Consider the following 24959-nt stretch of genomic DNA (forward strand, 5'->3'; position numbering starts at 1 on the left):
GCATATCATATTTATCTGAAACAAAATGATCAAGGTGATGGTTGATTTATCTGTCTCCTCTAAAGAGAAAAGAGCATTATTTTCTTATGTGAAAACTCAGCACTCAGTAACATCTATTAATATGAGTTACATGCTCATATTACAAAACTATAGACATACTATTTCACTCAAGGAACAATCTATAATGCTACAGCCAATTGCTATGCAATCAAGAAAGTAAAATCTTCAAGAATTTGGAAAATTCCCAATCTCCTATATCCTCTATATTTATAGTACTACAGAATAATAAGTGGTGCTGGTTATAATGCTAACTAGTTAACCAGCCAAAATACATTCAGGTAATCAGGACACTTTCATCTACCAACCATCATAGTTCGTTTCTCATGTTCTCTAAGAAGGGTAGGAGTATAGAATCACAGGTAAAAAAAAAAAAAAAAAAAAAAGAATTGAAGTGGCAAATTTAAGAGTCTTGAGATTTTGTAGCATGAAAGTAAATATATCATAGACATGAAAAGTTTCAATAAGAAAATAAAATGCCAAGTCATAAATTCATTAGCATAGCTGATACATAGATTTTAAATACCCACATCCTTTAAAGTGATAATATTGGGGTGTTGTCCATAACGCATCAAAATTTCAATTTCTTCTGAGGGGTCTCTCTTACTTTTGTCAATGATCTAAGAAATAAGACAAGAAAAATCTCAAAGGAAAACAAATTATTTTATCTAAATATGAATGTATATACTTAAAACTCAAGAGTGATGCCTGGCTCATATTATTTCAACATTTAAAAATTTCCTATAACTGAAACTTAACAATATAAAAAAAGAGTACTTTCTTTAACATTATGTTCCATTTAACTGAAAATATACTAACTGATAATGTGATCTAAATGCGATAGTAACTGCCACAATTGCTCAATCTTAACATAGTACTTGAAAACTATTCAAAAGCAAGACATTCATGAAATACACTATTCCTCCAAATTAACGTCTTGAAAGGAAATTCAAATTGAAAATATTAAGTCATAAGAGTTATTTTTCATCATCTTATCTTTGCTATCTCCACTTGCTCCACTGAAAAATGTCCGCAGTTAACCTATAATTTAACTTACATATATGAAACAAACAAAAAAGTTCAGCTCAGAGACAATACCTTCACTGCAAATTCCATGTTGGTAGCTATATGTATACACCGCTTGCAAACAGAATAGGAACCAATACCAATATCCTCTTTCAATTCATATACTTCACCAAATTGTGCAGCATTTCCACTTATCTGGTTTTATTTAAAAAAAGGTAAAATAATAAGAATGAGATATTTTTACATTTTTAATCTTCTCTCCTAAATATATATCCATCTTAAATCTTTAAAAAAATCAAGAATAAATCATTCCAGAGAAGTTTTATCAGTACTTATAGATATAGGCTTAAGCAGCAGATTGAGATGATCCTAAATCATAGGCTTTCTTGATCCCCAAAGCCAATACAATAAATCAACTAGCTTATACATCACCATTACATTTTTTTGCCAATAGATTACATAAACATAATTAAAGATTACTACTGTTTGCTTTTTTCCAAAACATATGGTGACAACTTTAATTCACTACTATGCTCAGAGATAAATGAAGTTCAAAATCACTTAAAAATTATTGTAAATCTATTAGCAATAACTGAAACAAATAATTATCCCTAAACTGAATAATCTGATTAAGTTGAATTTACCTGAATGATTGGTAATACATTTGTACTTGTGATAGGAGTGATTTTATATTCTTCTGCAATAGAAGTTGCAACAAAGCTGAATCCTTTGAAGAGCTGATGAGCATTAGCACTGGCTGGCAAACCAGGAGAATCTAATGGCCAAACAATTATATTTAATTAGAATTACACAGAATTCTATGATATAAAATGTCAGAATTCCTTTGAATATAAAGGAAACCATTAAATGTTACCATCAGTTATTACGCATTTGATTTATTGTATATTATCTGTCTCCCCACACTGGTATGCAAGCTCCATGTGGATTGTAATTTTTGTCCTATTCACTGCTGCATCCTCACTGCTTAGTACATACTAGGTATTCAATATTTGTTGAAGGAATGTATGAAACAGACACCACTAAAAGTAAATCTCATTAAATTCTAAACTGTAAGAGTCATAGTGATAGATGTCTGTCTTACCTCCTACCCTCTACCCTCTAATACATTAGCAATGTCAAAGGACTTTTAAAACAAGAGAAAAAGAAAATTTTCACCCTTTGCTCTAGTCCCAGCTTCCCTGATAAATATTTCCCATTTAAAGCCTCTATTTGAAAGGTGGCCAAGCAATGCTGCATATAGGATCTACACTTCCATAACAGGCAACCAACCGTATCCAAACATACAATTCTTTTAGTTTTTACCTAAGAAATTAGTTTATTGATTTTAACCATCTAATTAAATAAAAGCCCTGATGTCACACATAAACATGCAATACCTTTAGGAGTTTTTGCAGTATATTCAGGATCAAAACAAAAAGTATCATCTGGTTTTCCAGAAGCAGGCTTGAAAGGAGGTTGAACTTCTCTTTTATATAATTTCTAGAAGAAACAACAGGATAACACAAAAACATTTTAACACTTTAAAATTATTATACTTTGTAAGGGAAAGCAGAACATAATATTCACAGTCCTTAACAGAAGACTCACAATTTCATAAATGAAATTTCAACAGGCTTCAGATACCTATTTACCAAATTCTAAAAGTTTCAATGATAATGTACAGAATCAAATGACCTTGAAAAAGAGCAGTGATGCTACAGGTTGCATTCACAAGGAATAATAATATTCAGCTTTGTACATCAAAAACTGACTTAATTCTCACTGTTAAAATAACCACAGAGAATGTATCACAATGTTACCATGTGGAAATAACTAATAACATTCAAGGACTTCAAAATTAACAGACTATCTTAAAGAAGAGTATATTTGACCTAAAATGTTTACTTTTCACATAGAAATATGCATTGAATGCATGTTTACAGTTCTTATCATAGAATTCAAAAATTTAATCTGGCTAACAATCTAACTTCCTAAAAATTGTTTTTGAACGACATATAAAGACCCTACAATATATGAAAATCTACTTTTTTTGGAAATCTACTCACAGACCCACAGTCGGGGAAAATTAATAGAGAATTACTTTAATATTATTTTCATTTATTTAAATATGTAATCATTTCACTCTCGTTATTTAAATTAAGAGCAATGAACATAAACTGTTTAAATATGAAAATGATAGGGAAAAAGTCTTCCAGTTTGTTGAGTTGAGGATAAAGGAAGAGTAGAGAAGCATTAGAAAAAAATGACAAGGGGATATAAGGACAGCAATAGAAGGATGCAGACAGATATGACAAAGGGCAGACTCTCACATATCACGTCCACTGAGTGTTCTTTTAGGATATTTAATACTAATGGCTTATGTTATGTTGCAATTTTACAATTATAAAAATAAATCAAAATACTGCCTTCTGAAACTTGTTATACAAGCCACATGAAATATCGACTTGCTTAATGAATAGTGGCTCTCTACTTCCCTAGAAATCAAAGGGACACTTTTTCATTTAAAAAAATTTTCAGTACCAATGCCAGCACTAGACAATCAAAAATGCTTACTTATGATAATTAATACTACGCAAAATTCATAAACCTGTATTGTAAAGCAAACAACAAAAAATGAGCTTTTCCAAGAAAAGCTTATTAGTCTGGGGGTTGCAACTTAAAAAAATTCTATACATAACTTAGCAGAATTTCACGATGTTTCTGTTTTCATGTCCTCTCAAAATTTAGTGAACTACCTATACAAAGATATTCACTTCTTAAAAAATTTAATTTGTTCTAATACATGACGAAGAACCATTTAAAATTAAATAACATTTTAGATTCTTTAGAATTCATTTTCTATAAGAATCTGCCCTATCATTCATTCCCTTTCCCTTTTCTCTTCCTCCTCCACATTCCCAAACCTAGAATCGGGGAGAATATTAACCACACTTAACAAAGTAAAACAAAGGAGAAACAAAAATTTACTAAATATTATCCATACATCTACTGGTTCAAGGTAATTACCATGATAGTCTACATCTGTAAATAAAAATCCCATACTAAATATAAAACAAATGGATTAAGTTTACCAGCAAAGTGTGTATATTACCATTTACTCTTCAGTTTTTGCTCATATTAAAGTTACTCAGTAACAAACTTTCTACTGAACTTACATTCCAGTCAATATTTGCAAAGAAAAGATGTCTTTTGATTTCCTCAACTCCTTCTGAACCTATAAAAATAGAAAGAATTTTTTACTGGTATGATCTTTTTAATCCTTCTACCTAGCTTCCAAGCTGTTATCTGTAAACCGGAGTACACATATTTCACAGATTCCTTGTTGTGAAAAGTTTATGATTTCTTATCTGGTAGTTTATTAATTGGTCCTTCCAATTTAATATGATAAAAAAAACTGATGTTCATATTGAAACACATGGAGTATCATGAAATACTAAAATACCTTCTGAATCAAAATCATGTTTAACAAAACATTAAAATTTAAGTACATTTTCTTCATAATTCAACTTATGACCTTGTATCTACTTGCCAAATTAAAAAGTACAACAGAATAAAGCTACATTGAAATTTTAGCACAAAGACACAAATAGGATAATAGGATTACCTCTGGATCCAGGGAAAGGCTACCAGAAAGTTGTCAAATAATGAGTAGTTACAGAAACATAATATTTACCTTGAAGAATATTGGAAGGGACAAAATAATTATCTTCAGATAGAGATAAAAGATAATAGACATTTGGAGATAAAAGAATTACCTATACAAGGGAGAATTCTGTAAATTATTTCAAAAGAGGTGATCCATATGATATACATGATGATATATATTAGAAGTTTTGAATAACTAGACAACTCCATTTTTTAATCATGGACACCACAGAGTTTACTGGAATCTTTGCATACGCAAAATGCAAAGTTCTAGGTATAACTACATAGCAGCAGTAAATAAACTTAAGCCAGAAAACATAAAGTTATAATTATCGTCCCAAAGCATGCAGTATATTGTTATAAAAGCTAAGAAAATAAACAATACCCAATCTATTTGCTGGATTCCTTTTGAATAACATCCTTAGAAGACTTTGTGCTTCAGCACTAAGAAACTGAGGCATTCCAAGTTTTGCTCTGGAAAAGAGGATTTTAGAAAATTTCATTTAAATCTAGCCATACTTCTAAACTGACAAATCTCCAAATTTATTTTAAAGAATGCCTTCACAATGGCAAATAATGCCCCAGATATGGTAGGAGAAGGGAACAAGACAGTGGGAAAATGTTCTTTTGTGTCAATTTAAAACCACAACAAGTTTCTCAAAATCAAAAGCAAGAAATTTTTCACAAAAGAAAAAAATACTATTTATACTTACTTTAATATCATATTCATGGTCTCATTTCTGTCTTTACCTTGAAATGGCAGAGTACCAGTAAGCATTTCAAACTAAAACAAACAAACAAGAAATAACACAGTCAATTAAGTACAACTTAGAATATACAACAAAAGTCTTCAGGAAAAACAATTGAGACTTGCCATACATGATCATCAAATCATGCAGGATCTACATGATAGTAGGTCAAAATAGGACCAGAAAACTAGGTCACTTAAGGAAATACACTTCTGGTACCCCACTATATATAGTCCAACTGACAGGTGACCTGTAGCAAATGAAACCAACCAATTTTTTTCAATCCTGTCTAATTTGGCTAAGTTCCCAAAACCAAAGCAATTTGGAAATAGACACAAGGCATTTTCTTTAAAAACAAAGACATGCTTTTAAAGCAAACATTTAACAATGAAAGGAAATTAAAAACTAATTACTGAACCATTTCAAGTTCATACATACTCAAGAAAGATTTAACCATTCTCATTTCCCTCACTCTTCTAAAAACAGAACCAAAAAAGGAGAAGCTGCTAAACACACACATACACACACACAATATCTTTTTTTAAAAAATTGAGAGTTGTACACAGCATAAGGAAAATATTTTCCCTAAGAGATTTAATTGGAATGCAGATAATTGGAACATTAATTAATGGTATTAAAAAAGACTAGGTCCAAAAATGAAGATCATTATAGTTCATTAAAGAGAAAAGTTTTTATATCCCTAATACTTAAACCTTAAACTTAGATTCAATAATGGCTTGGGCCTCAGTCCTCTTCTCTGTTCATTCATCTGAACTCACAACCTTAGTTAGCTTATCCATTCAACTTTCTCCTATACCCTGATGACTCTCAAATCTGTTCCAGCTTCAAGCTTTCTCAAGACAGACTTTTCTCTCCCAAATCTACAGTAATGGTTCTCAACTGGAGACTGAAGAGGTAGGGGTAGGAGTCACAGAAAGGGAAACAGGAAGAAGTAAAGTATGGTGTGTGGGGATCATCTCTCTCATGCTCCAAAGCTAAAGTAACAGCTCTCTACTAGGGACTGGAGGAGTAGAGGTGGGAATGGCAAGGACAAAAAGAAGAGAAGGACAATATATCAGAATCACACCTTCCCCTCAAATAAACTGTATGTTGGCTGGTTGGGTAGTTTGGTTTTTTTGTTTTAAAAAAATGGTCTCCAGTTGATTCTGATACTCTTTCCACTCCCCTCTCCTAATTTACTACCACCAAGGGGTTAACAACTAACTTACAGTAACTTATGAAACGTGTTAAAAATAAATTCTCTCCCTACTTTAAAAACCAGCTGTCCTTCTCAGCCATCTTTTTCCTCCTGACCTACCAGTCTTTCAATCCCCTAAAGTTCATAAGTTTTAGAGGTATCTTTATCTTTGATCCTTCCCCTCTCCTTCATCTGTGACATTTAATCTGCTAGTAAGGTCAGCCACTTCCTTCCTTTGAAATGTCTTTAAGATTTGCTCTTTTTTATTCTATAATTTTACAACTGTCTTGTGAGGAGACCTTATTGGTCTCCCTACTTCTAGTTTCCTCCAATTGCAATCCATTTATATGATGCTGCCAAGGCTAATCTTCCTAAAACACATTTTTTCTCTAATTACCATCCTGTTTAAGAATTTACAAAAGTTTCCTACTATCCAGAAAACTGCACGCAAATGCTTACAGGCTTATAGCCTGCTTTCCTCCACCTTCACCCTCATTCTCCACCACTACTCTAGTCAAACTGGTTCTCCAGGTCTTTGCTAATATAATCACAATACTATCCTTCCTGACATGCAGCTACTTACATTTTATCCATACTTTAGGGCTTAATTTAAGTTCCACCTCCTCTAATTTTCTGATATCAACTTATATGAAGTCTTGCCTGAATTCCTAAGTTACTTCCAGACAGTTTATTTAGCTATTCCAAGTGTTTCCTCAGCCAGACTGTATGCCTTCTTAGGTCATGTAAAATGCCAAATATTGTACTTTTAGTTTGTTCCAACCCTTCTGCCCTCCCTGAATACCAGGCTTATAATAGGCACTTAATAGACTGATGTGTCATATAGTGTGACATTGTCATAAATAGGCAAAATGGATTATCATATTTCAAAAGCAAATTGTATCTGATTCAACAGCTATTCATTTATCATCCTATTTTACTGCAAATTCTATGCTTAATTTTATACCAAATTAGTCAGTCCATACGCCTACTATGCTAGGTGCTATGGGAGATGAAAAGTAGTATAAGACATGACTGCTTTCCTCAAGAGGTTTACAATCTTTCCAGGGACTTGCTTGAAACAATTTGACAATAAGACAGTATCTATGAAATGCTAAATTCTTTGACACCTAATTAAAACATCATATAACTGCTAAATACAGTATTCTGAAATGTATATTCTGAAATCTGGTAAGCATTTTGCTAAGTTTTAAATTTGAATAATTTGTAAAAGAATGCTGCCATTTATCTTTTCAGCTAGCAACTTTAAGAGAAATCAGAACACTAAAACTCTAATTCTTATTGTATATCTAGCCAATCACAAGCTTGTTAATGATAATCATGAATTATCAGAACCCTATTCTCACCCGACACATCTCAAAATTTAAATTAAAATTCTAAATAACATTAACTTTATATTGGCATCACTTAAAAAAATAACACTACTTACCATAAGTACACCATATGACCACCAATCAGCACTCTGGGAGTGACCTCTCCTATTTACTACTTCAGGTGCCATATACTCCACTGTACCACAAAATGAGTAAGCCTTCTTTTCTTGATCTACTGATTCCTTGCTGAGTCCAAAATCTACAATAACAATGTTACACAAAAATATATCTGAAGATCTTCAGAAAACAGAAAATAGAAAAAGAAACAAAATCATGTATTATACCTTAAAACTATTCATGGATAGCCTGTGATTACTCTTAGGAAAGCTCCTGTGAGACCAATAATGGAAAGCAGCCTGCATTTCATAATGATACTCTTTAAGAGCATTTAAAGATTGCTCAGTTAAATCTCATCCACAAAATACATGTTTTCATGTCTATACCAGAACATTGTTCAACCATTTTGAGAGGACAACAATTAAATCAAAGCTTTCATAGTGATCTAAGTTTTAAAATAGATTAAGACAAAAAAGAAATAGTAACTTACACTTTTTAAAATATTTAAAAAGGAAATTTGGCTTTGGCGAGCTTCCATTTTTGTTAAGGTCTTCAAACAGCTAAAGGTATCATTATATAAAAGTCAATCTTATTTCTATGTACTTGAAATGAAAAACTTCAAGTTGAAACTTAAAAAGTATCATTTATAATAACATCAAAAAAATCCCCATGAAATCCACAGGTATAAATATACAAAGTAAATGCAAGAACTATATGCTGAAAACTAGAAACACTGATGAAAGAAATCAAAGTAGATCTAAGTGAATGGAGAGACATACAGTGTTCATGGTTTGGAAGATTCAATTCCACTAAAAATGTCAAGTTTCCCAAAACTGATCTAAAGATTCAATGAAACTTTAAAATCCCAGCAAGATTTGTTTAGTAAAAATCAACAAGCTGAATTTAAAATGTATATAAAAAGACAAAGAAAATAGAATAGTCAAAACAATTTTGAATAAGAAGAAAAAAAACAAAGGACTTACACTACCTGACTTCAATACTTACTGTAAAGCTAGTAATCAAGCCAGTGTGGTATTGGAGAAAGGCTGGACATATATACATATATATACACACACACACACACACACACATATATATGTGTGTATATCAATGCAACAGGGCTGTGTTCAAATCAGACTGATACATACAGTCAGTTCTGCTCTAATTCTTATGCTGAAAATGCAAATTTGTTCCAATGCAATTGATACATTAGGAAACAATTTGAGCATAACACAAAATTAGATTGGTTCATGTGCAATTTTGTCTGCAAGAAACACCAGGTAAAACACGAGTAAACTGCACTTAGCTGAACCGACCCAAGTAGAAATACATATACACACACACCCCAAACATATACCAGCTATTTTAGCTCATCATGTGTGTCATGAGCCACTCTGGTCCACCTGTAGTGTTAAAACTTTCCTCTTGATTCCAGATAATCTCCCTCCACTACTTCACAATAACTCACAAACTTCAATCTTTCTGACACCAATTCTACAAGCACATATCAGGATTTTTTTTCAAGGTAAAGTACCATATTTGTTGTAGTATTTATTCTTAATCATTTAGAACATGTAAAAAAATACTATCATTTTAATCAGCTTCCAATATTTCTTTAATGTGTCACACTGGTTATATATTTTAGTATTAAACCCCTAGTCCCATTTTCCCCATAAGTCTTGTGCTTTTTATTATGCAATTATGCACAGTGCAGTGAATTTTAAGGTCACATGTGTTGCATTAACAGAACTGAATATATATTGCCAATTGATTTCTGACAAAGGTGTAAAAGCAGTTCAATGGAGAAAGGTCAGTATTTTCAACAAATGGTGCCAGAACAATAGGATACTGATATACAAATATCCATTCTCATACCAGAAACAAACATTAACTCAAAATGAATCATAGAACTATATGTAAAACCTAAAACTGTAAAATTTCCAAAAGAAACATAGGAGAAAATCTTTGTGATCTTGAGTTAGGCAAGGATTTCTTAGTTACAATATTAAAATTATAAGCCATAGAAGAAAAGTTGAAAACTGTACTTCAGCAAAATCACTAACTGCTCTTCAAAAGATACTGTTCATAAAACGAAAAAGAAGCTACACATTGGGAGAAAATATTTGCAAATCTTATATCTGATAAAGAACTTATATTCAGAGTATGAAAAGTCAAAATCCAATAATAAAACAAACGATGCAATTTTTTTTAAATGGGCAAAACATCTGAAAAGAAACTTCTCCAAAGAAATCAACACATGAAAAGATGCTCAATGTCATTAGCTATTAGGGAAATGCAAACTAAAACCACAACTTAGTAGAGCTAGAATAAAAAATACTGACAATCCCAAGTAATCCTGAGGATGCAGACCAACCGGAGCTCTCATACATTGCTGGTGGATATGCAATAGGTTACCCACTTTGGAAAACAGTTTGGAGGTTTCTCATTAAGTTACACACTTACCATGTGACCAAGCAATCCCACTCCTTTGGTATTTACTCAAGTGAAATAAAAATTTACGTTCACATAAAACCTGGACATGAATATTTATAGTGGCTTTATTTGTTACTGCCAAAACCAAGAAACAACCCAAAGGCCCCTTACTTGGGGACTGGATAAACAAACCATGGTACCACGATAAAATGCAACACTCCTCAACAATAAAAAACAAATTTTTGATCATGCAACAATATGGATGAATCTCAAATGTACTATACTAAGTAACTGAAGCCAGACTCAAAAGGCTATATACTGGGGGGCCGGCCCATGGCTGAGTGGTTAAGTTCGCGCGCTCCACTTGGGTGGCCAGGGGCTTCACCAGTTCTCATCCAGGAGGGGACATGGCACCGCTCATCAGACCATGCTGGGGTGGCGTCTCACATAGCACAGTCAGAGGCACTTCACAGCTAGAATATACAACTGTGTACTGGGGGGCTTTGGGGAGAAGAAAAGAAAAGGAAAAAAAAAGGCTATATACTGTATGCCTCTGTTTATATTACACTGTGGAAAAGGTAAAACCATAGGGTCACAAAGCAGACTGGCGGTTGTCTAGGGGTAAAGGGAAGATTGACTTATAAGGGAAAAATTTGGACGGAGGGTGATGGAATTGTTTTATATCTTGATGTTAGTGGTGATTATAAGACTGTATGCATCTGTCAAAGCTTGCAGAACTATACATTAAAGTGATTTTTTTAAAAAAACTAAACTTCCTATTTTGTGACAATTGCAGATTCACATGTAGTTATATGAAATATTATAGAGGTCCTGTTTCCCCTTTATCCAGTTTTCCTCAGAGTAACATCTTACAAAACTATATTACAATATCACAACCACAATATTCACAACAATGCAGTCAAGATACAGAATAGTTCCATCACCACAAGGATCTAAAGGATGAGTTTTACTCTGTGTAAATTATACCTTAATTCTATAAATGAAGAAAAGCTATAAGCCCTATATTGCTATTTTAAAATAAAATGCCAACATTAATACTTAATTTTAGAGCTGCTCAAAACTGAGTTTCTAACCATGCTCAGTATTTTCATACAAAAATCACTATCCTTGTATAATAACTGAGTATTATGATTTTCAGCATAATTTTTAAAAATCTTTCCAACGTACTGCTATGTTCTTTCTCCACATTTTGAGACTTTCAAGCTCTGCACATTTCATTTCAAAAATTAAGGGTAACAAAAGCTAGTCTTCGAGGTCAGTTCAGCCAAATATAACAACATACCTTGTAGAGAAGAACACTAGCTTCTTTGGCCATTCCAGAGAGGAGGAAGAAGGAAGAGAATTTTCTTATCCTCTGTTACCTTTCAGAGATTTTTGCCACTCCACAGAGGTCCTTTGCTGTACTATTTCTGACAAAACTGACATTTAACACTAGAATTTGCCAGCAATCGATTGACTAAAATGTTTACAATAATAAGAGTTAGCTACAAGACTGAATAAGACAGATGTTAAAGTGGTTTTTTCAAGCCACTAATTTGAAAAGGAAACAAAATGTAGAAATCAGCTATATAAAGGGTTTTTGGGGGGAGGAAGGGCAGTATATCTTTGTAAGCTTAAATGACTTTTTTTTATAAGATTTTAAATTTTAGAAGCACATCCAGAACACAATAATTTGATGAATATTTACTATACGTAATCTCAGCAGTTAATCTGAAGATAATCATAAAAATTAATAAAACTTTCTCATGTGTACATTGTTCTCTTAAATCGTCTCCTCAAGTACCATATGATTTAAATTTCTGACATTATATATTTTTTCTTCCCTCTCTTTATAGAAATTACCCCTGAATTATGTACCTTAGAAAATACATTACAGCAACCATAGACAATACAAATTAATTGTGTTCAGTGTATAACTTTCAATGGGATATTATGAGTAAACATTTTTTTCTAAACAAGACAAGTCATATTATATAGTTAGTTTTTATATAGAATATGGTGGGCTGTTCCAAAAAAATTAACACATAAAGACACTATAAATAATACATTAACAAGTACACAGATATTTTGGGGGTATCCACTCCCATTCTACTGATCTTCTGCTATACAATCATGATCTCAGTATGAGGTCAATCAGGCTTAAAGCACAATCATCCCACAGAACATTTCTTTAGTCTACTGCCATTCCAGAGTAACCTGTTAAACATTAGGTCCATTCTTCAAATCTGGAGAATTTTTAAAGCAGACAGGTAAAAAGAAAGGTATTGCCACTCTCCAAAGATTATTCTGGGGAAATTTATAATGCTAAGGAAGACTCTGCCTAGATGAGATATTCCTAAATCACTACAGCTCACTGGCATCAATGACAAACAGCAATCAATCTGGCACTAACAACTATAGTATTCAAAATGGAAGGAAGAAAGGAGATAAAAAGGGAAGGAAGAAAAGAGGCAGATAAAGAAGGAGGAAAAACAGAAGAAAGCAAGTAAGGAAGTAAAAGAAAAGGAAGAAAAGAAAGAATAAAAAGAAAAGAAATTAAAGGAAAAAATGAAAAAAGTCTTAAAATACTTGCTGTGAATGGTCACACTTCAATCAACCTTATTGGAATGTTGTGAAGTTAAATTCATAAATTTATTACTCATTACAAAACTTTGAATTAGGTTGTAATCATAAAGCAGTGTAAATTATCTAATATTTATTATTGTGTACTTTCTTAAAAAAATGAGTGCCATTTTAAGGAAAACAGATTGAATTGTTAAAAAAATACATATATATAAAAAGCATTTCCTTCCTGTTGCAAGCTTGTGTCCCCTGCTTATAAATTAACATTGATTCTAACTACTCCTCTCCTCAACCAGTTTGAGTTCAAAAGGTGTAAAAGAAGAATCCACATTATAAAACTAAATATAAAACAATTTGACATCATTATTAACTTTAATGTAGACGAGATGTAGGTAGGATTTATTGTACTCTTCTCCCACCTCCCTTGCTCACCCCCGATAAAACAGGTATAACTTATTAAGAAAAATCAAAATAATTAAATTCTAATTAGCTCTGCAACTAAAGTTTGATTGCTGTAAAAGGAAAATTATATTTTATACAAAATTTCAAAACTCGAATGTTCTCTCTTCATAGTTTTTTTCCTCTTCCAATCCCTTTAAAACTACTTTGCTTCTTTTATATATGAAAAAGAGAAGCAGGCTATGAATGAGTAAGATTCACTGAACTGTATTTGAACTTTGTCACATCTGCTTGAGCTTTCAAGTTAACAGCTTCATTCATTCAATTTACATTGAAGCAGTATACTTAGGAATTTAAAGCAACTTACCTTTAAAGTGTACTGGTCCAAAATTCTCTGTAAAGACCACATCTTCATTTTATCTCTGTTTTAACATTTTGACAATTAAATACAGAATTTACTATCTATTTAAAACACAAGTAACCTTTTGAGATTGGCTCATTCAGCATAATGCCCTTGAGTTCATCCAAGTTGTTGCATACATCAAGAGTTCTTTCCTTTTTATTGCTGGGTAGTATTCCATTGTATTGATGTAGCACAGTTTGTTTATCCATTCACTCTTTGAAGGACATTTCCAGTCTTGGGCTATTACAAATAGAGCTGCTATGAAAATTCATGTATAGGTTTTTGTGTGCAAATAAGTTTTTATTTCTCTAGGATAAATGCCCAGGAGTGTGACTACTATATGGTTCTATTTATATCATATTCTCAAAATAACAAAATCAGAGATGTAGAATAGATAAGTGATTGCTAGGAGTTAGGGAAGGGAGAGGGAGAGTGTAACTATAAATGGGCAGCACAAGAGAGTTCTTTTGTGGTTGTAGAACAGTTTTGCATATTGATTGTGGTGGTGATATTCAAATCTATATATGTAATAACATGTCATAGAACTATACACAAACAGAAAAACAAATGCATGCAAAAACTAGTGAAATCTAAGTAAAGTATATAGTCCAGTTAGTTGTACTGTACCAATCAATTTCCTGAGTTAGATAATGCACTGCAGTTTTGTAAGATGTCACCACTGGGGCAAGCTGGGTAATGGGCACACAGGACTTCTCGGTACTATTTTTTCAACTTATTGTGAGTCTACAATTATTTCAAAATAAAAAGTTTTTAAAAATAGTATAATAAGGATACTTGATGCCTAAGAGTCCTGGGAGGAGTAGAGTAGCACAGAGTGTTAGACATAGTAAACCCTCAATATCCAAAATAAAGCAAAATAAAACATATGCTTTTACAAATAAAGAAGAAAATGACCACTGCTTGTGAAACACTTGATTTAAAAGTTTATAACTCACTAATTTCAAATACGATAACTAACGATAACTCTTTCAGTCTAGACTTAAACTAACATAATGTGTTTGTACCTAGAAAACCAAATGTCACTTCTTAATTAGGATAGAAACTCTATTGTACAATTTTTTGCTATTACAAATAGAACATATTGAGAGCTATCTTATCTACCTTTCAAATGAACTTTAGTTCACAAAAAGATGAATAAAATACTAATTAAATCAAGAAAAAGGAAAAAAGAAAACGGGCTTAGACAAATATATATTAAAATAACGAAAAATATAAGATGGGCTTAGGATAGAATAAGAAAATTTGCATACCTGTTAACTTGATATGTCCTATTTCATCAAGCAAAATGCTGTAAATCAAAATTCATATTCACAAGATGGAATAAAATATTTTTATATAAAACATTTACATAAAAATCACCATAAACTTAAAATAGGTATCTGAAATGCTGAGTATTTTTTAAATGATTAATTTTAAATCAATGGGCATCTTACGAAGATTACTTTATATAAGTTTCATATAATTGTATAATTCATATATATATTTTTATATAATCTTTAAAATAAAAGACTTAATGGAGAAAAAAGTAGTTATAGGATACATAAGGAGAATATAGCTTTACTTTTCTGGCTTCAGGTCTCTATATACAATTCCTAATCGGTGCAGATGATCCAAAGCAAGTGCCAGTTCTGCGAGGTAGAATTTCACATCTTCCTCTGTAAACAGAACCTAAAATAAAGTAATAATTTACATTTGATCTTTTTTTCAATATTGATTTTCTAAAATTTACTTCTTTAAAAAACAGTAAACAGACAAATCTAGGCAAATAAGAAAATAAGAGAAGTAGACAGAAGAAACTAACCTCTTTAAGAATCCTTCTCTTCAATATTAACCATTTTAATTGTAAATCTTCCTAAAATATATTATGTAGCTTGGAATACACAGCACAGGATTTTTTTTTAATGACAATGTCATAATATGATTATTAATTTTAGTACCCTACTACAATATAGTTATGCCCTCAGGATCTTTGAAGTATATAGGATATTTTGATTTAGCATTGGTAATTCCACTATTTTCTCTTTCACTGTCTACTATCACTTCTCAAGGATTTCGCTTTTAGCAGCTCTACTAACACAAAGCTTCTGATACACCAACACAAATTGTTAAATTAGTACCTCTTATATTGAACACAGTTCTAAATCCAATCTCTGACCAAAGGGGTAGCTCCAGGCCTCTTCTGCTAGTAAAGTACATGAGTTTAATGGTACAGTATTCCTCAATCTTTTTGCGCCTCAGAACAGAGCTGCTATGATGACGTGAAAACAGCACTGGACTTGGAATCAGAATTAGCAGTGTAATGTTTGACATGTCACTTAGCCCTCTAGGCTTCAATTTCTAAACTCTGAAAAATAAGGATAATAATATCTGCTATATCTATCTAACAAGGTTGTTGTGGGAATCAAATTAGTTTAAGTGCAAAAAAAACTCCGTAAATTGCAAAATGCTATGTGTGCAACCCTGAAGTATTATTATAGGTTTATGTCTATATTTGTTCACAAGTGAGTGCTAATTTACACACAAAACTGGGCACTACTCAACCATTAGATCTGAGTTTTAAGATTTATCAAGGGCTTCCAACTGGTAAAACAAATAACTTTTCTAGAAATTGGTTATTTTCATTAAAGAAATTTCTGGATTATTAGGAAAACTCAAAATTTGAATAAAATATCATAAAATCTTGTAACTGGCTTGCCCATTTAGAATTATAGCCACTTAATTACATAATACAGACTCGGGTTACTAGTAAAACTGCAGAGAATGAGCAGTTAAAGATAAATTTTGATACTCCACCTACTTTTAAAAATGATCTATAGAAAAACAAAGATTGTTCATTATCTAAGTTTCCGGAGAGTTCACTTGAATATTACATAATGGTAAAAGTATAAGAACATCATTTTCACTTGATATTTTATTAAGAATAAAAATACTTTTTACTTATTTAACTTCTGAGGAAGGCTAATTAAAATGTTCATTGAAACCTAACACATATGAAAACCCTAAACAAAAACCATTCAAACTTTAAAGAAGAAACTTTGCCTCGGTTACAGTTTATGGTAAGCATACTACCTTGTCATGAAGTTGAATCTGTGAAAAGCTTCATGATGGATGCAAATAAGAAACTTACTAAGTAGCAATTAGGTGCCAGTCACTATATATTCATTATGTTATTACAATCTTCCAAACAACTCTGTAAGGTTGGTATTATCACCACCTTAGATATGGAGAAAGAGACTCAGTGATAAAATAACTTGTCCAGAATAACAAAGCTAGTAAGAAGCAGGCCCAGGATTTTAACTCTGAAATGTCTGTTTCTAAGAACTACCTCTTCCCCAGAAGTTACTTCTGCCATATGCTATGCTACAACTTAAGCTTTAGATTCATTACCATTAATACTTTCCAATTTACTAATCAATCTATCACAAATCTCCCCAAAAATGAAAATTACCTAAAACCCCAGCACCCTAATGTAAGCACTGCTAGTCTTTTGTTGACTGCTCTTCAAACTGTTCGCATACGTGTGTGTGTGAGTGTGTGAGTGTGTGTTTTACCATATTCGACATCATACTATTTAATGGTCTCCTTTTTCTCCACTTAAAATTATATCATAAACACTTTCCATATATTTAAAACTTATTTATAAAGAGTTTTCAACATGTGCACAATATCAACATATTAATTTACCATAATTTACCTAAATGTTCATTTGGGTTTTTCCAGTTTTTCACTATTTTAAATAACTCTATAACATGCATATATGTTTTTAATATTTATGATTATTTCCCCAATTTTGATTCCTAAGGAATAAAACAGGAAATACTGGTCAAGGAGAAAAAATAGTTCACAATTTTTGATATACCCAACAAAATTATTTTCCAAAAAGATTACAATAATTTCCACTCCCATCAGCAGTTTATGAAAGCACTTGTCTTACCACATCCATGATAGCATTAAATCTTTTCTAATTGGAAATACAAAAATGACGTCAATTGTTTTAACGTAAATTTTGATTCTTAGGCTAACATTTTTTCCATGTCTAGTGGCTTTTCTATTTTTTAGTGAATTATCAGTTATGTGTTTTTATTTCTTATTTTCCATTAGTGGCTGTTTTTTTCAATTGGTACAAGCCCTTTAAATATTAAAAATGTCAGTTGTGGGGCTGGCCCCATGGCTGAGTGGTTAAGTTTGCACACACTGCTTCAGTGGCCCAGGGTTTTCCTGGTTCAGATCCTAGGCACAGACCTAGCACTGCTCATCAAGCCATGCTGAGGTGGCGTCCCACAAAGCAGAGCCACAAGGACCTACAACTAGAATATACAACTATGTATTGGGGATCTTTGGGGAGAAGAAGAAAAGAGATAAAAGAAGAAGACTGGCAACAAATGTTAGCTCAGGTGCCAATCTTTACAAAAAAAACAACTCAGTTCTCCATCATATTACTTGTAAATATTTTCCCCACTGTGCTGGTTTTTGATGATCAGTAATTCTTAATTTATGCAGTCAAATTTATATATCATTTCTATATGATTTTCCTTCATAACTTTAACGACTAAAGAGACCTCCATTCAATGGTCGACTACATATTCAGCTGAATTTTCTTTCTAGGATCATCGTTTTTCCAGATTTAGCTCTTCAATGTAAGTAAAATTTACCTTTGTTTGTGGTAGAGATGACAATTTAAAATTATTTTTTTCTGAAATATCTAACCTATTTCTCATATACTGTTTACTGAACAATCAATCTTTTTGACATTAACTTGTGATTCTTCCACTATCATAGTAATATATGGTAAGTCATATATACCAGAATACTCCTGGGCTATACAGTATGTGTCTAACCTTGTGTTGATACTGTGATGTTTTCCTTTAGCAGCAACTTTATAAAGTTTTAAACAAGAGAAACGAGATAGGGCAAGGAAAGGGTGTTCTTTATTTTCAAAATGTCTTATGTGTTTTCATTTGTTTACTTTTCCAGATAAGCTGGTAAAATCATTCTGTTAATTTCAAACAAACAAAAGTTCCTACTGGGAGTTTACAATTATTTTAAGCCTATAAATAAATTCTGGAAGAATGCAGCTTTACAATTACTAACCATTCATCCCATTATATTTTCTATATTAGCAAAGAAGGGCATGGCTTAAGAGCTGTGTGTATGTTTAGTTTAGGGGAGAGAAATTTGGGGAGGTACCATTCCCTTTAAAATATATAGGATGTACATTATAAAATTCTTTAACATATACAAAAAATGTACTTTGTAAAGTCTTTTTCTAAGGCATAAAGAACAAGTCTTCATTTTGAACAATATAACAGGTTTTTTTTGTACACACAAGAGACATATGACCAATAAACAACTACTTATTAATAAGCTATCTATAGAAATAACCATTAAATCATTTTTAAAAGCCTATTCAATGAATATACTAATTTATTATCTTTTGGGAAATGCATTTAAATTGCTTGCTCTTACCTAATATTCCAGACTTAGGAATCAAAACTTACTGACTGCATCTCTGTGCTAGTATGGGTTTAGATAGTCCCACATCGAGAATGGAGGTCTGAAGAGTTTAAAAGAAAATTAGAAATGACTACAAGTAAGAATTTCTCAAACACATTCTTGACACATTGTTGACACTTTTACAATCTAACAAAAGAAATCATGAATACTGGAGCCTTGTTATACTGTTGTCCCTCTATGTCTTGGGATCAGCTTTTAACAATGTCCTTTAAAGACCCTCCTTAGAAGGTGGTCCTAGACAGATCCTACCACATACTGAATTTTGTTCTATAGTAAACAATATACCAAGATCACAGTCTATGTTCATGCATGTTCTGCACTGGAGATAGACAGAGATAAGCCAGAGACCTTAGCCACTTAAGCACTGGCTAGCATCCCAGAAGCACACTGTTCCTTTTTCACAGCAAGTTCCAGAGTTATGGGAATCAAAAGGAGCTCTCCCACACCCAACATTTTAATTCTGGAAGTCAGATGCTGAGCCACTATCACCCAATTAAAATGCTACTCCCAGACTACCACTTCAAAACAAAATGAAGTAGACAAGGACAGGATTTAATCTCCCACCTGATGAAACAACTAAAACACAGAACAAAATATATGAAATGACATTTTTCAATACACTGGACAGCAGGCAACAAAGGACAGCGAATACTGAAAGATGGGAAACAAATGAGGTAACAACTATATTTGCCCCAGCTTACTACCTGGAAAGAGATTCCAAGCAGCAGTGCAGGAAAGGCTAAGTCAGGCAAAGCCTGGAAGACTCCCTGAGTTGATGAGATGGAGCTGAGAGTCTGGGGAGACAAGAAGGACAGAATTCACAAGATAGACTACAGAAGGGAGAATTGCACAGAGAAAGAACTATAGAGTTATGTAAACGGTCTCCCTCAAGTATTCAGCAGAAAAATGCTCAGCACATGTAAGTGAGGAAACCATCCTGAGGCAGGAAAGGAACCAATGAAAGAATTAGAGGGACTAATCTACGGAACTCACACAGGGCCAGGAGTAGTTCCTGCTACCTCCAGCCAGAGCAGAAAACTTCATAATTCACAGGACAATGGCTAGAGTAATCAGAAGGGTTTTGTTTCAGAGTGGAGCAGAATTAACCCGATTTAAAAACCCGAAAGAATCAAACTAGTTGCACATTCTAGAACAAAGCTCAATAACATTTATAGGAATACAAAAATATCCATCACCTAATGAGGTAAATTTCAGAATGCTTGCCATCCAATAAAAAATTGCCAAACCTCAATCTGAGGAAACTACTTGAGCCCAGAAAAGGAACTCCAAAGGATTAAAAGAAAAAACCCAAAGATCTCAGAAAGGACCAGGATAGGTCCTGTTCCCAACAGTGAGAGTAAAGAAACCTTATAATTGATAGGGTGTTGGCTAGAGTACTAAGAAGGGTCATTCATCAGTACTGGGAAAAATTAATCCTAGACTAAATTCTGCTCTGGTTCCACATAACAAAGCTTAAAAGCAAGATTCAAAAGGTTAACTGCATCCAAGAACAAAGTTAAATACTACTTATAAGAAAACAAAAGTATCTAGAGTACAAGAAAATTAAATTCAGAATGCCTGCCATCCAATAAAAAATGATCATGCAATTATCCTACCATTGAAGCATGAAAGGAGCCAAATATAATACTTAAACACATGGGTGTGGCTGTGTTCCAATAAAACTTTATTTATAAAAGTAAGCAACTGGCTATATTTCGCCTGAGACCACAGATTCCTGACTCCTGAGTTAACGATTTATACTACAAACGCTTAAGCAACTACTAAAAAAACACAACAAAGTATTTATAGATAAAAAGCCAATTGCAGAGCTAAAAATGAAATTGCAAAAATAACTAATTAAAAATAAGGCAAAAAAAAGGAGGAAAAGAGAACAAAGAAGATATGGGACAAAAAATACTAAATAGCAAGATAGGAGATTTAAACTCAATCATATCAATAATCATATTAAATGGAACAGGTCAAACACGCCAATTAAAAGGCACAGATTTTTAGATCAGATAAAAGGCAAGGACAATTATATGCTGTCTTAAGTAATGCACAATAAATATAAAGATAAAAACAGATTAAATAAAAATATGAAAAATAATATACCAAGCTAACACTAATTAAAAAAAAGCTGGAGTGACTATATTAATATCAAAGGAGATTTCAAAGCAAAGAACATTAGTAGGCATAACTCATTTCATAATGATAAAGACGGCAATTCATCAAGAGGGACAATAACCCCAAGGGTTTCTGCATTTAATAACAGAACTTTGAAATACATGAAGCAAAAGTTGACAGAAATTCAAGAAGAAATAGATAAATCCATAATTATAGCCAAAGGTTTAATCCCTCTCAAAAATTCATAGAACACATGGTAAAAAATTAGGAAGAATATAGTAGACTTAATACCACTATCAAACAACTCGATCTAATTGGCATTTACAGAACCTTCCACTACCCAACAGCAGAATGCACATTCTTCTCAAGTGCATGTGGAACATTTAACAAGATACACTATATTCTGAAGCATAAAAAATTATAAGTGAATTTAAGAGAATTCAAGTCATACAAGGAATGCTTTATGCCCACAATGAAATTAAATTAGAAATCAATAATAGAAAGTTATCTGGAAAATGCCCAAATATTTGTCAATTAAATAACATACTTCTAAGTATCCCATGAGTCAAAGAAGAAATAAAAAAGAAATTAGAAAGTATGTTGAACTGAAAGGAAACAAAAACATCACATATCAGGGGCCACCCCAGCGGCATAGTGGTTAAGTTCACTTCCTCTGCTTCAGCGGCCCAGGGTACACAGGCTTGGATCCCAGGCGTGGACCTAGCCCCGCTCGTCAAGCCACCCTGTGGTGGCATCCCACAAAAAAAAGAGGAATATTGGCTCAGACGTTAACTCACTGACAATCTTCCACAAGCAAAAAGAGGAAGACTGGCAACAGATGTTAGCTCAGGGCCAATCTTCCTCACACACTCACATACAAAAAAATCACATATCAAAATTTGTGGGAGGATGCTAAAGCAGTATCCAGAGGAAATTTATAATACTACAAACCTATATTAGAAAAGAAGAGGGGCCAGCCCTGTGGCCGAGTGGTTAAGTTCATGCACTCCACTTTGGTAGCCCAGGGTTTCACTGGTTCAGATCCTGGGCATGGACATGGCACCACTCAATACACCATGCTTAGGCAGCGTCCCACATAGCACAACCAGAGACACTCACAACTAGAATATACAACTATGTACCAGGGGGCTTTGGGGAGAAAAACAAAAAAAAAGAAAAGCAAAGAAGGACCCAGCCGCGATGGCCTAGGGGTCTAGTGGTTAAAGCTTGGTGCACTCTGCTTCGGCAGCCTAGGTTCAGTTCCCCCACGTAGAACCACACCACTCATCTTTCAGTAGCCATGCAACAGCGGTGGCTCACAAAGAAGAACTACAAGGACTTACAATTGTGATGTACAACTATGTACTGGGGCTTTGGGAAGAAAAAAAAAAACAAGAGAGGAAGACTGGCAACAGATGTTAGCTCAGGCTGAGTCTTTCCCAGAAAAAAAAAAAAAAAAAAAGAAGAAGAGCTCTTTATTAAAAAAAAAAAAAGAGAGAAAAGAGGAAAGGTCTCAAACCAATAACTTCAGCAACCATCTTAAAAACCAAAAAAGCTAGTGAAACACAAAGTAAGCAGAAGAAATGAAGTACTAAAGATTAAAGTGAAAAACAATGAAACAGAAAACAGAAACACAATAGAGAAAATCAGTGAACCCAAAAGCTGATTTTTTTTTTAAGAAGAACAATAAAATTTATAAACCTCTAGCAAGGCTAAGCAAGACAAAAACAAGAGAAGACACAAAATACTAACATCAGGCATGACAGTATGAACATCACTAATGATTCTACAGCTATAAAAAAGATAATATGGGAATATTATAAACAACTTTCTACCAATGAATTTGAAAACTTTGATGAAATGGACAAATTCCTTAAAAGACAGAAGATACCAAAGCTCATTCAAAAAGAAAGATAAACTGAAAAGCCCTAGTCTATTAAATGTAATTTGTAGTTAAACACCTTACCATTAAAAAAAACCTTCAGGCTTCTTCACTGGTGAATTCTAGCAATCATTTAATGACAATTTAACATTGAACTCTTCCAGAAAATTGAAGAGGATAAAACACTATCCAACTCATTCTATGAAACCAGGATTGCTCTGACATTAAAACTAGACATAAACAATATAAGAAAACTACAAATATCCCTCATGAAAACAGATGTAAAAATTCTTAACAAGCTTTTAGCAAATATCATCCAACAACATGCAAAAAGGATAATACATCATGACTACATAGGGTCCATCCACAGATACAAGGCTGCTTCAACATCTGACAATCAATCAATATAATTCACCACATCAAAAGATTAAAGAAGGAAAAACACGATTATCTCAATAATTGCAGAAAAAGAATTTGACAAACCCTAACATACATTCCTGATACAAACTCTCAAAAAACTAGTAACAGAAGGGAACTTTCTCAACATGATAAAGAACATGTGAAAATACCTATACTTAACTTCGCAATTTATGGTGAAATTAGGCTTCCCCCCTAAGATCACAAATAAGGCAAGAATGTCTGCTCTTACCAGTTCAACACTGGACTTGAGGGTCAAGCCAATGCACCAAGACAAATAAAAGAAATAAATGACGTCCATAATGGAAAAGAAGTAGTAAAACTCCTTGTTTGCAGATTACAAATAGAAAATTCTATGGAGTCTACAAAAAAACTGCCAGATGCAATAAGTAAGTTTAGTTAGATTGTAGGATATAAGTTCAATACGAAACAATCAATTGTATTCCTATCTAATTTAAAAATGAAATTAAGAAAGCAATTTAAATTACAAAGGGATGTAAAAACAGAAAATAGAAATAAATGTGACAAAGGATGTGCAAGACCTGTCCGCTGAAAATGAAAAGACATTGCTGAGAGCAATTAAAGACAACTCAAATAAATGGAGAGAGATACCATTTTCATAGATTGAAAGACTCAATATTGCGAAAATTTTAATTATCTACAAATTGACCTATAGATTCAATGCAATTCCAACCAAAATCTCAGCAGACTTTTTTTTGTAGAAAATGAAAAGCTAATTTAAATATTGATAAGGAAATGCAAAGGACCTAGAAAAGGCAAAACAATTTTTAAAAAGAGCAAAGCTCAAGGATTTCCACTACCTGACTTCAAAATACATTATGAAAGTACAGTAATCAAGAAAGTGTGTGGTATTGGCATAAAGATAGACAAATAGATCAATGAAACAGAACAGTGTGTCCAGAAATAGACCTTCACATATATGGTAAACTGATTTTCAAAAAAATGCAAGGTAATTCAGTGGAGAAAGCATAGTCTTTCCGATGATAATGCTAGAATAATGGGATATCTATATGCCAAA

General features: G+C 32.7%; 1 protein-coding gene across 14 annotated transcripts in view; it reads right to left on the reverse strand.

Moving 5' to 3' along the window:
* Positions 1-24959, reverse strand: part of RPS6KA6 (ribosomal protein S6 kinase A6) — a 169953-nt gene that overhangs the window by 40630 nt on the left and 104364 nt on the right. For all 14 annotated transcript variants that reach the window (XM_070258662.1, XM_070258659.1, XM_070258660.1 and 11 more), the window contains 10 exons: positions 15545-15651; positions 15234-15271; positions 8144-8286; positions 5463-5533; positions 5135-5223; positions 4260-4318; positions 2481-2583; positions 1728-1858; positions 1156-1278; positions 588-677 (listed from right to left, as the gene is read on the reverse strand). In XM_070258662.1, the coding sequence (XP_070114763.1) occupies positions 588-677; positions 1156-1278; positions 1728-1858; positions 2481-2583; positions 4260-4318; positions 5135-5223; positions 5463-5533; positions 8144-8286; positions 15234-15271; positions 15545-15651 (954 nt within the window). The remainder of the gene's footprint in view (positions 1-587; positions 678-1155; positions 1279-1727; positions 1859-2480; positions 2584-4259; positions 4319-5134; positions 5224-5462; positions 5534-8143; positions 8287-15233; positions 15272-15544; positions 15652-24959) is intronic.

Source organism: Equus caballus, chromosome X, assembly GCF_041296265.1.
Source record: "Equus caballus isolate H_3958 breed thoroughbred chromosome X, TB-T2T, whole genome shotgun sequence".
Lineage (NCBI taxonomy): Eukaryota > Metazoa > Chordata > Mammalia > Perissodactyla > Equidae > Equus > Equus caballus.